This window comes from Tribolium madens, unplaced genomic scaffold, assembly GCF_015345945.1.
Source record: "Tribolium madens isolate multiple individuals breed KSU strain unplaced genomic scaffold, Tmad_KSU_1.1 Scaffold_20;HRSCAF=117;Tcas5.2_LG4, whole genome shotgun sequence".
Classification (NCBI taxonomy): Eukaryota; Metazoa; Arthropoda; class Insecta; order Coleoptera; family Tenebrionidae; genus Tribolium; species Tribolium madens.
Window position 1 is genome coordinate 10,664,339 of NW_025400985.1, and position 13,338 is coordinate 10,677,676.

At 35.0% G+C, this 13,338-nt stretch overlaps 1 protein-coding gene across 2 annotated transcripts in view; it reads left to right on the top strand.

The window, feature by feature from the left end:
• LOC123004960 (cadherin-related tumor suppressor) overlaps positions 1–13,338 on the top strand; it is a 53,870-nt gene that overhangs the window by 22,815 nt on the left and 17,717 nt on the right. For both annotated transcript variants that reach the window (XM_044398518.1, XM_044398519.1), the window contains exons 2-3: positions 11,316–11,624; positions 11,906–12,139. In XM_044398518.1, the coding sequence (XP_044254453.1) occupies positions 11,316–11,624; positions 11,906–12,139 (543 nt within the window). The remainder of the gene's footprint in view (positions 1–11,315; positions 11,625–11,905; positions 12,140–13,338) is intronic.

The window sequence follows — 13,338 nt, forward strand, 5'->3', positions numbered from 1 at the left end:
GGGCACGACCATGTTTGGTCATATGTAGGTTGGTACTTGCGTAGTCTTAGTTTTTCTAAGAAAATATTAAAATTTACTTGCAAATGTCTGTTTACCTATAATAGAATAGAAAATTTCATTGTTGAGTTCTCTATGTAACAAAGAGCTAACTGCTCCTCGTTTGTAGCGTGTATTTGCAGCTGATAGTCTGCTAATTAACAGAGAATCATTTATGCGGAAATGTAAAATTAATCAGAGGTTTAACGCGTAAGAGGAGCAGCTCGGCTTATTAGAATCAATGTCGGTACTTAATTGTACCCCGTAGTGAGCGCTAAGCGTTCTAACGTCAAAAATCGGCATGAAATATCTCGGAAACGCGTTATAATTCCTGCGCTTAAACGCATCAAGTTTTATCATCGTCCGATCTTTATTTAATTTCGTTCATATTCGTTTTTCTCAATCCCGGTCGGTCGATGTTTATAGTCTTGCTCGACTCCCAATTATTTTGCCGAGTAATAATTGGCGTGCCGGCAAAGTCGTAAACTTTCATAACCTCACAAACTGTGAACTCCCACTGCGCATGCCCGCCATGCACACGTCACCGACAAAATACCAAAATGGCGTGAACTCGGCTACTTAACCCTACTATTGCGTGCAGCCGCTTTAATAAGATGTTAAGTTATCACTTACACGTGTAATATACATGCTTATATATTTATTAGAGGAGAGGCGAAACCACCATTCCAGCAAATGCAACTATAACTCTCAAACCACACGATTAAACCAGCTGAATATACTCGCCTATTTATATACTTAACTATAATACTATAAATAAGCACTTGCAAATTATTTGTTTTTAAAATCTCTTCATTTCTTGTTATTATATCAATCGCTGTTTTAATAAATGAATAATTAGAACTACGGGTAGCTAACCGAGTAATAGGCTTCCGCAACTATAAGCACTATAACTAACTAGTATACTAGAGACTAGTCAATCCATGACATGCAGAAGAATATTCTTAGTATTATGGGATGATATACCTAATTAGGTTATAAAGTTATTTGCAAAATGTAGATTCGTCCACGTTAGCGTGGCAATACGTGGAATGCAGAAAGGCCAGTGGACAGGATTCGATTATTTTCAGCAATCGCTTACGCAAACTAAAAATTTGTCACAGGAAATCGTGATTTATTGTATTGGTTAATAACAAGTTGTATAAATCAAATCGGTATAAGCAAGAGTAATTGTAGAGTTTTGTGGGATCATAAATAAACTCCTATATTTAAACTATCGAGTAGCGTTTTCTTGCAGGAAGTTGGGAAAGTTGTTGTTGTCCTATTTGTGGGTGAAGCTTTAGTATTCGGTAAGAAGGTCTCCGAAAACAAAAGTGACAGTATGCGATTGTAAATCGACCACGCCCAACAGCAATCACCAGACTCTTCAGTTTGTAGGCGGCGTTCATTACGGCACTACAAGCAGAATAATGAAGATTAATATTCACTTTTGCTCTTTATAATGTATCGATTGTCGGCTGTCGAGTTGATACCTAGAGTCAGACGACCTAACAGAAAAATCCACTTGTAGTCTGTCATAGTCGGTGTGGTTGATTAATTCAGTATCTTGGCACCTTTGTTAAAAAAGAATTATACAAACACAGGAAGGGCAAGTGATAATCGAAATGAATAATTTTAGAAAATTTCTTTCGTTGGATAATAAGTTTAGTATACAGAAATGTCGCATTATTGGTAAAAAGTGTTAACAATTTCACAACAGTTAACAAAGATCTGTGTTTTTTTTCTTTCACCCTCGTTGCATTTTCTGTATACGTGAGAGAAAGTTGCGTAGGAGTTATCCGCCTTTCTCCAGTCGGGACTTTGAGATAATATAGAATGGCAAAAGTAAAGATTTAGTTTCAAAGTTGGGAAATGGCCACCCGCACTCTAATGACTTTTTTCGTCCTATTTGCATTGTAATTATCGTCAGATAAATTCGGAATTGCGTACCGTTTCGGCGATCCGTGTCCAAAATTTATTCCGAAAAAATTCATCTATCTGTTTCTAAAATCATTTAATTTATGCAAATTGTATAATGATAGACCGTACCACCTTAAATAATTACCTTGTTGGCTAAATATTTCTGCTTGATTTTCGTATCGAAATTATGGCCGAAGTTTTTTACCATTAAAATTGATACGATCTCATCTGAAAAAACCGTCCCACTCGCGAGATTTTTCCGCGTGAGATATGGAGGGAAATGGCAACATCGCTTCGCTTCACCGGCAATCAATTATTCTTCTATTTATCATATTAAGTGCACAACTTCCATAGCAATTGAGCCTTAAGCTTTTGAAACTTTCAGAAATATGAAATACATTATTCATTTGCATGTGTTTAATGGCAAGCGCACGGATGCTTCATCGACCTGAAACACTGGATTACCAGAACAGACCTTTACTGGACCACAATGGTTGCAGGCAACGAAATAACTACAATTAAAATACATGTTCAGTTTATAAGCGCATTCGAGAGAAAGAGGCATTAGATATTCTTCCACGATTCAATTCACCATGAACTGGGAACAAACAACAACTCTTGAATACTTAATATCTTTATATTGTTACATAATTAATTTATTACAACCAAGAAATTATTAATATTGAAGACAAACTATTCCCAATTGCACTGCAACAGGTTCAAACGCGGATGAAATGGCAGAGTTTTACGACCTGATGGTCAAGAATTAGATCAGGTAGGTCAGGCACAAATTTATTCTTAGACCCCTCATTAACAAATTAAAACACTGCTTGGCTGAGTTTGTCGATGTTGACAAACACTTATTGTTTTTTATTAACAACAAAAATAATCAATTATCTATTTTCGTACTCGGTGAGGAAGATCATTATTAGGTGTTTTGTGGGAAGATGTCTTTGCTCGGTAATTACACGCGAGTAGGTATAATGTCTTTATTTACCGGAAAGTAAACGTTGCATTTTTCCTTTTGTGATGTGGTAATAACTTAAAACTTTGAAACACACGGACTGACAAGGCGTTTCATTTTTATCTACTTTTGTGGTGCCTTAAACGTTACATATGTTGGTAAGGAACTTGATACCAAATCCATTTTACTTAGTGCCTATGTCTAACGTAGCATGAATTCAGTCTAAAATCCGGTTTTAGTTCATTTAATTTGCCGGCTGTTAGGCAAGATTGAACCTTACAGTACGACTTTATAACGGACAAGTTGTCCTGAAACCGGTGTAATTTTTGTTTGTCGGATGTTGCGTTCGTTCGCAACACACGCGTTTAAATCACCAGAAGAATGCCGCGTGTGTCTAGAGCTTTCCGATTGTTGTTTTTTCGTTATTGTAGATGGTCGCTCATAACCCGCACAAACATGTGATCAAACGTCTAACAAGTAGATGAATTACCGAGAATTAAAATTGCGCCTATCGATTTGCTTAAAATAAATTCAAAAATTTTAATTGAAAAGCGCCAAGTGCACGACATAAAAACGTAGCTTCAGAAGTTTAATTTCAGTTTTACTACCTGACGCACAATAAACATGAGTACATGTCACTCGCGGCAAGATTTAAGACAATGAACTGCCTGTAAATCCCTTGAACCAAGTGTTTGGTTGTGGGTATATTTCAGGAAAAAGATGATTATCTTCTCCGACTCGAAATTAATTAAGTCTTGCTTAGTTTTAATCTTATTGTATTTATTCCTCTAGCATGTTTTTAAAATGTTAGTAAATCTTGTCGCCGATATTCAATGGCGTGACGGACGCTGCTGAAAATGCTGATTCAGTAATTGACCAATCCGGTCTTAATTTATGCGCCGCCTGAACGTTTCAATTCCACAATAGTGTTTGTGTTGTTGCATGGTTTGCGTGGCAATGTGTTTTATTCCTTGAATTCGACGTTTGTCGATGATGTTATACATTTCTATTTTGTTTTTATTGTCCTATTGTTGGATGTGTTCGTATAATAGTTAGAGGTCGTGTGAAACGCTGAAAAAAACGAAAAAATTCTTTTTCCAATCACAAATAAAGCATCGCGAGCAGGTTCCCAAATTTCAAAGTGGATCTGTGTCGAATTCGGCCATCAAGAAGTTGCTGGTGCGGTTACAATGCCCACAACCAAGGCCAATGCCGGAATGAAAAGATTCGCTGTCAGTCTGGGTGAAAAGGGAAAGACTTTAATCTTGCTCTATCTGCCTGTATCTCACCTTGAAAGGAGGCCTCAGACGGGCCGCCCGGAATAACAAGCTTTTCTAGTATTTTCGTTGATTGTTACCACGGTCAGAAGTTTACAACAGGTGCTGGATTATCAGATTACAGGACTTGAAGAACTCTTATTTTAAGAATTTTTCAAAGCTGATTAGGTTAAGGTTGCAGTAATTAATGCCTCTATGTTTACGCTCACAATGTTGTAAGTGTATTTATGGCGTCTCTTCAAGTGGTCGGAATTAATAGATTAATAATAACGTGTGTGACAGTTTACGACGACCTCGCCATCTAATAAAGCGATAAAACGGCTGCTATAAACGACTCGCGTGGCGGATAAAGACAATTCCAAGCATGTAAGGCATCCGAAAAAAGGCCCAAAACGAAACTAACCACCAAAGTTGGGGCAAGACCCGTTATCACCTATCTGTATGCGTAGGAAAAAGAGAGCATGTAAAAGCTTGGATTAATTTTATTTAACAACGATTTCATCATAGTCGAACAAGGAATCGTTTTGTCGTCTCTCTTCCAAACACGCAAAGCCGAAAACCGTAAATTTGCCGGTATCGTCGCCTGAAGTTATGATAATTTAAGCAAAGGACCGCCTCTAGGCGTTCTTGTCACGGTTTGTAAACACTGTGCCGGCCTCCTACGCTACCGAATCGGTGGATCTTCACCGAACGTTCGAAAATACCTGCACAAAATCACGTCGTGTCCGTCGAAAGATTTTTTCTGTGAAAACCGAATAGTTGGGGGAATGCAACGGTTCATTGCTTTTTTGAATGTCATCTTTAAATTTATAATTCAACTGTGGTCGCGTTCTCAATGCGAGCCTAATCAGAGTCTTTACCAAATCTCATTACACGAATTAATATGGGAAGTCGAAAAAAATACCACAAAGAAAAAGGTCAATTAACTCGAATGACTGTCCAGTAACAATTAAAATGTATTCTTTATTTTGACTGCACGTCTCCAGCTGCATTAACATAACAAATTTATCAGAAATTTCGATGACGTTTGGCAAAATTAAAACGAAATCGGACGTAGGCGAACCACGAAGATGACTTGCACGGGTTGGACTCTTGTAGCGCGATTCGTATCGTTTCTTTCAGATCGTTAACGACTCGAGATATGTATTTCGATATTTCATAAAGAACGACGTCGCCTAGACAAGAGACATTCCGCCGACTTAATTCTGTTACGATTTTCCCACTGCTTAATTCGGACTCTGAATAAATTAAAAGCTCCGGACCGGACTGAAAAACCGAATTCCGATCCGGTTACCATGGAAACAACAATGAAAAAAGCCCATTGTTGACGAAACGAATTCAAAATGGCTGACAGAGACGTCTCAGCTGCGAACTAAGATGTGGAGTAATTTGTTTTTTTAGCGTTGACAGAAATACGCTTTAAGTCTCGGATCTGTTGATTAATGTCCCGAGACGAATTGCTCGGCGTTTACCGATGGAGGACGTGTGTTTGTCGATGCCCAAACATTGCCAGCGCTTCCGAACTCTAACGCACAAACCATGCGACATCGCGACACTTATACCCATATGAATCATACATAAAAAATTGCTCAACAAACACCGAGATTCGCTTTTTAAAAATGCCACAATATCTCTCATTTATCTACTTATTTGTAACATAAATGAAAAATTGTTGCTTTGATGTCAACAGAAATTTCAATATGTGTGCAAGCATCAGGCGAGAAACCCAGAGATTTTAATAATGGTGCAAAATATGTTAGAAAATAAAAAAATGCATTGTTTACGTGTAATATTCATCAAGAACTGTTAAAATATCAAGCTTCTATGGAATAATCACTCAGCAGAAGCTTGCAATGACAATGTTATACTATTTCAGTGGAGAATTCAATAGGTGATAAGACGAGCAACCCAGAGATTTCAATGATGATGGTGGAAATAATCCATTTCGTCCCACTGTACTCTTTAAGTACAGTTTTAAAATAGGTATTTATGCAACAAGTTACAAAATGAGCGTGGTTTTCACAGACATTTGCATTGTGTTTCATAAAGATTTTTTCCAATTTGGTTGTGAAAAGCATAAGCATCAAATTCGAATTTTAAATCTGTGATTTCAATAATTTTCCAAAATCATACAAAATCATCTCACTTTTTAACAGTATTGCCAAAATAATGTCATATTTTATAACTAGTGATAAAATTGAGCACATTTGATAACTAAAATGACATATCACAATGGTTGCATTTCACAACCAAATTGGAAAAATATTTTTTAGACTTATGCAGTGATATTATAGTCGTTGAAAGGGATTATTGTAAGTTGGCCACCATGCGAAAATTCAAACAATCCTGACTTCAATCCTTTCTAAAAATGTGTATCCCAGTTTTTGAGGTAGCAAAAAATAACTAAAGCTAACAACGTAATTAACATAGGGTGGCAAACATAAAATTTTATGTCATTATTGATGTGATTAAATTTGTTCTGAATGACATTAATGACACTATTTGTGTGAATTGGCCTTTAAATTAAAGATGCATTTATAATTATACAATTTACTTGATGCACATTAATATGAAAAAGAGTTTTTACAACCTAAACAAATTTTTGTATTGTCTAGCAAATGGCGCTTTAGTAGTTTACAATGACAAGAAATTAATGTCCTATTTTTGAATATAACTCATATCTATGTGCAAGTGTATATTTTCTTCAAAAATTGTTAGTGTCTACGTGGCAGATAATTTTTTAAAGTAATGTTTTATCTTTACAAAGGATTGAAAATGTGTAGTTGTTTTAAGTTGTTTTAGTAATATGCTGTATTTAGTAGGGCGAATTACATTTCTACACTTGTTTTTTTTTAAATTTTATAAAGTAAGTAATTTCAGTGAATACTTTTTTTGTTTTATAGACACTAATGATTACACTTAAAAAAAATATTAAAAAAATATCGTGGGGTCAAATGTGCTAATTTAATAAAGTACACTACCTATTCCAAAAAATTAAAGGAACAAAAAATTTTCCTAAATTTTTTGGTGATTTTTGAAAGGGTGTAACTCATCGAAAAATGGTCGTATCTAAATTTAAAAAAAATGAAGCTTTAAGTTTCTAGTTTTGAGATCTTTTGGCAAAATTTTTTCTGTGCTACGGTTATCACGTAATCCTAAGTAATAGCTCGAGAAAAAAAAAATCTATTTTTTTTTGTTTTTGCTTTTGGTCCACGGACATGGGGATTTTTTTTTTTTAGTTAAGTCAATGAATAGGCCGGATAGTCTGTTCATTCATCTTTAATGTGCTTTTTTCTTATTTTCTTTACGTCAATTTGTCGCTGAGATATCTGACTTTAAATGAAAAAAGTTTCTTTTGTCTTTGATCATCGATATCTCAGCAATCAACGACCACACAGAGAATATAAGGGTAGTGTCAAAAACTGGAATAAATGTCTTATAAGATCTTTTTGTAACTTTTTGAAAAAATTTTTTTTTTCATCCTCAACATTGATTTAAAGGAAAGAGAGAAAAGTAACTTTTTGCGTTGTTTTAGTAAATCTACTGCGTATTCACTAATATTGATGGGGAGACTAATGTTTTTAGGTGTTTTTACAGCTTAATGTACCCCTCATATTCCTGTAAATTTTTAAATCGATCCATCAAACCGATGTCTCGGACCGATTGATCAAAGTTTTACAAAAGAATTAAAGGAACAATTGTACATATTGTCGCTGAATATTGTCTAATCTTCGTCAAAATGAGAAAAACAAACAAAATTTTTTTCTTGATATTTGCAAAAAAAATTCAAGAAACTACTGATTAATTTTTGAAAAAAAAAACAAAAATAAATTTTTGAAATTCTTTCGAATTTCCTTTTTTTCCAAATTTAATTAATCAATCATGTAGAATTGTAAAAAAGCTGAAAACAAATTGTTTTTCTCATTTTGACAAAGATTAGACAATATTCAGAAACAATATGTACAATTGTTCCTTTAATTCTTTTGTAAAACTTTGATCAATCGGTCCGAGAAAATCGTTTGATGGATCGATGTAAAAATTTACAGGAATATGAGGGGTACATTAAGCTGTAAAAAAACCTAAAAACATTAGTCTCCCCATCCATTAGTGACGCAGTAGATTTACTAAAACAACCCAAAAGCAACTTTTCTCTCTTTTCTTTAAATCAATGTTGAGGATGAAAAAAAAAATTCAAAAAGTTATAAAAGGATCTTGCAAGACATTTATTCCAGTTTTTTACACTACCCTTATATTCTCTGTGTGGTCATTGATGGCTGAGACATCGATGATCAAAGACAAAAGGATCTTTTTTCATCTAAAGTCAGATATCTGACCGACAAATTGATGTAAAGAGAATATGAAAAATGCATATTAAAGATGAATGAACAGGCTATCCGGCCCATGCATTGACTTAACTAAAAAAAAATTCCCACGTCCGTGGACCAAAAGCAAAAACAAAAAAATAGATTTTTTTCTCGCCTTATAACTTAGGATTACGTGATAACCGTAGCACAGACAAAAATTTAATTTTTTGGAGTAGTATAGTTTGACTTTTGGGTTGTGTACTTTTCTTTCCTATACCTACTGAGACTTTAAGAACGGCAACATAATCAATATTTTTTTAACACGCCGTTTTTTGAAAATTTAGTCATTGCAACATGAATAATGGTTATTTGTATTACAAGGCTAACAATTTTTCTTGATATCCCAATTTCCCTATTACAAATTTTTATTGTAATTTTGACAGATGAGGGAGCTAAAATTTTTACCTCCCCGAGACGTAGGTAGTTGGCCACTTTCGTTTTTGAAATTAGGGTGGAAAAACTTACTTTCTGTTAGGGTCGTCACTGTTTCAATGTAAAGATTCAAATGTTATACAAAATAAGTTATGAAATAATGATTTGTTTAATTTACCTACTTACCTACATTCAAAAGTATTGAAACACCAATGTTTTTTTTCTCAAAATGTGGGAAAATCAAGTGTTCGGGCGTGAAACCAGGAACTGTAGTAAAACATGCAATCTTATTCGGAGCTGAGGAGAGATTTCTTTTTGAAAATTTGGAAGTGGTTAAAGAAGCGATGTTACATTATGCGCCTGACATCCCAAAATGAGAAATAAAAGTCATTAATTCTTGCAGCGCGCAAGAATCGCGAACGCCCGAGCGGATGATGCATGTAATCACAAAGAATCCTTGGGTATGGCCTGTTGAGATAATCTACTGGAGCAATTTTAAGTAGCATTTCGTGTATCAAGTGCTTATCATATATTTATTGGAATCTGTTTATCGAATACATTATTTTAATCTGCGATTTTGAAGGTTTTATGAATGTACAAGAAAGACTACTTTAGATTTACTACCGGTTGTTTTTTTTATTAAATCCAATTTCCACTTCCATCTCGTTGAATTATCGACCCCCAATTTAGTCTTTATTGCCAATTATTCTAAGTAAGCGAGGTCGTTTAGATATAAGACGGCGATCCGTTTTTTTCAAACGAATCTCAACAGTTTTTTATTTCATTGATTTTGAACAAAATGCACGCACCTGAAATATTGCTGAGTTCGATAGTAAAACCGAAAGCTCGGTTGATGGAGTGAATTATGACGAGTTATTTATTTGCATGGTGGTACAGACATATCGCATTGCCGCATTGTAATACCAACATAACAAGTCGTACCCTTGACCTGTATAACCTGTCTGGGTATCTGAGCAACGATGGGACAAGAAAAGGACTTGATGACAATGTGAACGCCTGTATGAGACCAAGAAAGACAAAAGCTGCGATTTCCATACGTCACGACACATTCCCAACTACTTTCACAGTTAATTTGATTTACATAAACGTTAATCGATCTATATGTTTTATCAGAAATATTCAGATTGAGTCTAAATACGGACAAACCAGTTGGAGTGATTATCATAAATTTTTATCCACTGCATCTACAACAAATTAAAAAAAAACAACAGTAGGTAATGTTACGTGACTGAGCTCAATTCTTCCTACATTTATAATAAGCGTTATAAATTTTCAATTGATTGACAAACACTTGATTAAAATTGTAGAATTTGCAAAGACCATTTATTTCGGTAACGGATTCAAATTCTTGTAACGTGATAGGTGAGATGTCGAAAAAAAGAATAGACAAATCGGTTTGTGTTATCGCATGTTGTCAGAGTGATTAATTGTTGACAAAATGGAGATCGGAGAAAGTTTTTAGTTTGTCTTTTTGTCGATGTTGTAATAATTTAGCGAAAACTTTGAATGTAAAAAGCTTTGTAAAAGCGTTTGAGTGTGGTTGTCTCGTTGAGTCCGTCCCTGTGTGCATTCCCCGTTGGATGTTTATGAGTCTCGTCTGTTCGGTTGTGCAGTTTTTCAGTACGATTTTGAAATATTTGCAGTGCTGGTTGACGTCGTTTAGCGGCTGAAATGAACTGAGTCGGAATGTACGCCGATGAATGTTGTCGGTATCTTTTGCCGTTCTGTTTTTGGATTAATTCGCGGAGAATACTAATGAGAGACCCGAGTATTAACTAAATGTATACTTGTTTTCGTCACTTCGGGACTTGTCCGCTGCCTTCTCGGAAAGTCCCATTCTTTGGCTGCGTGACGAGACGTAGACACTATGGAATGATGGACGGCTTCTGTGAGATCCAATTTGGACGGGCAATTAGGCGAATGCGCCCCTGGCGCGATTTTTGGGCCGTTTGACTTGCCTAATATATGCGCTCAAAACTATCGATATCATGAATAAAACATCGGCTCGAAAGCCTTGATTGTGTAATTCCTGAGGAGCGAACGATGATTTAAATGATGGCTAACATCATTTTTGTGTTGGCTTTACATCTTTACGACCGCCGTTAAAAAAACAATGTAATTATCAGCGGTTAAGCTAACCGACACTCGAGCCATTTACATTTCCGTAAAACTCTACTTGTCTTTGAGAATCAATAAAACCATCACTTGTTGACTTATTATAAATCAATAGAACCAATTAGTCCCATGCGAGAGATTGCAATCAAATTAAAATGAGTACAACAAGAAAATCAAGTATTTATATCTTGAACATAATCACGTAGATTCATTCCTTCCAACAAATGATAACTACGTTTCTTGTTCCAGATCCAGATCAAAGTCCTCGACAAGAACGACAGTCCACCCTCCTTCAAGGATACTCCTTTATACTACTCCATATCGGAAGACCTGGGGCCTGGCCAGTCCGTGGCTACTGTTAAGGCCGATGACCCTGACACCATCGGGGTCCTAGAATACTCTTTGATCCGTGGAGACGATGGGCATTTCGTCTTGGACAAAAACACCGGACTTCTAACTTTGGTCGACTCCTTGGATCGAGAAACCAAAGATGTTTACAAGTTGACAGTGAGGGCAAGTGACGGGAATCAACACACAGACACCGTTCTCACTGTACAGGTTAGTAATACTTAGTCTAAGTATCTTTTGAATTGTTGTTGTGATATTTTCCACGCGAGCTTGGCCATTAATCGCGTCAGTATAGAATAATCGAGCAATGCCATCGACAATTACAGTTCGTTGCTCCCTCGCAGTTAGTATGAAATCTGTCGGATCTGCATCTGCGGTGGCAACTATGATAAACTGCAGCCACGGTAACTGCATAATGGTGGAGAACGCCTCCTTCGCCCAAAACGAGTTCCGCATTTCAATCTCAATTCAAGCGCGAGGATTTCTTTCAGATCACTGATACCAACGACAACCCTCCTGCTTTCCTCGAAACTGCATACTCCTTCGACATTCCGGAAAATGCACAAAGGGGCCATAAAGTGGGACAAGTGAAAGCCGTCGACGCCGATTTGGGAATTAACGCACAGCTCACCTATTCAGTCATCAGCGACTGGGCCAACGACGTGTTCTCCCTCAACCCCCAAACGGGGGTTTTCACCCTCACGTCGCGCTTGGACTATGAAGAGGTAAGCAAAGTTTGCTTTAAACTTAATGTTGAAATCACTAAAAGACTTTTGATTTATTTTGATTAAAACATAAAAACAACAGAGTATGAAAAAGGATGATGGTTAATATTTGGAGGCATTTTTTAAATCAGGTTTGATAAAATAATATCCCTTAGTTTTTGAGTTCAAAAGTCTAGGAAAACGGGGCTGGACGAGGGAAAGCAGAAAAATGGAATTTAAATACTGATAAAATTGGGTAATTTTCTTTTGATAAAATTTTGAAAAATAATGCTTTGTTATAAAAAGATTGTAAAATATTTCAGGAGAACTAAAACAAAAAGTCTTAATTGACATGGGTTTACAAAGTAATAAGACCAAATTATTCGTTTGTTAAAATATTTAGTTGCATTCTGTTTAAACAAAAAAGAGAAGCTTCTAGTAAAAATTTTAAAAATATTCATATTCGATATTTAATCGTTACTTTGAGGACCTATGTTTATTTTAGTCCATACTATTACCTCCTTAAATATTTTACAATCTTTTTTTAACATCCTGTATAGTGTTAATAAAAAAAAGTAAATTTTGCAATTCCTAAATGACCATACTTTTGTTTTCTACACAAATTTTTATTTTATCGTTTTTTGTGGTTTATTTCTTAATGCAACTTTATTAGTTTATCAACAAGAGTATTTTTGTAATTTAAAAATTTACAAGATAAGCTAATTACAGACGTTAACTAAATGAAAAGAATAAATTAGAGTAGCAATAAAAAAGTAAAACGTATTTTATGTAATTTATTATAAAGGTAAGAAAAATAAATATACGTAAAAACATAATTTTTTTTTTTTTTTTAGAAATGATTAATCTTCTTTTCCAAAACGAGCTTTTTGTCATATTGCAACGTGTATTTATTTGAAAGTTTTTTTGTTTTGGTAAATTTAAAGTCTGCTAGTTAAATTTTAAAACTTTTTGACTTTCAAGTATCCTTTATTTATCTGTGGCTGGTGCCGTGGCAATTAAATACAAATATTTGAGAAAGTGTTTGAAGGAAGACATTTTTTTTATTTGAAATTAAAGCTGACAATGAACCTGAACATTTTGCAATTGTGAGCTTATAATATGAACAAAAAAATATTAAGCATCACACAGTAAAATCAAATAAAATTGTCCATTCGATAAAGTGAAGTATTCTGAATGCAAAACTAATTATTATAGTTGAA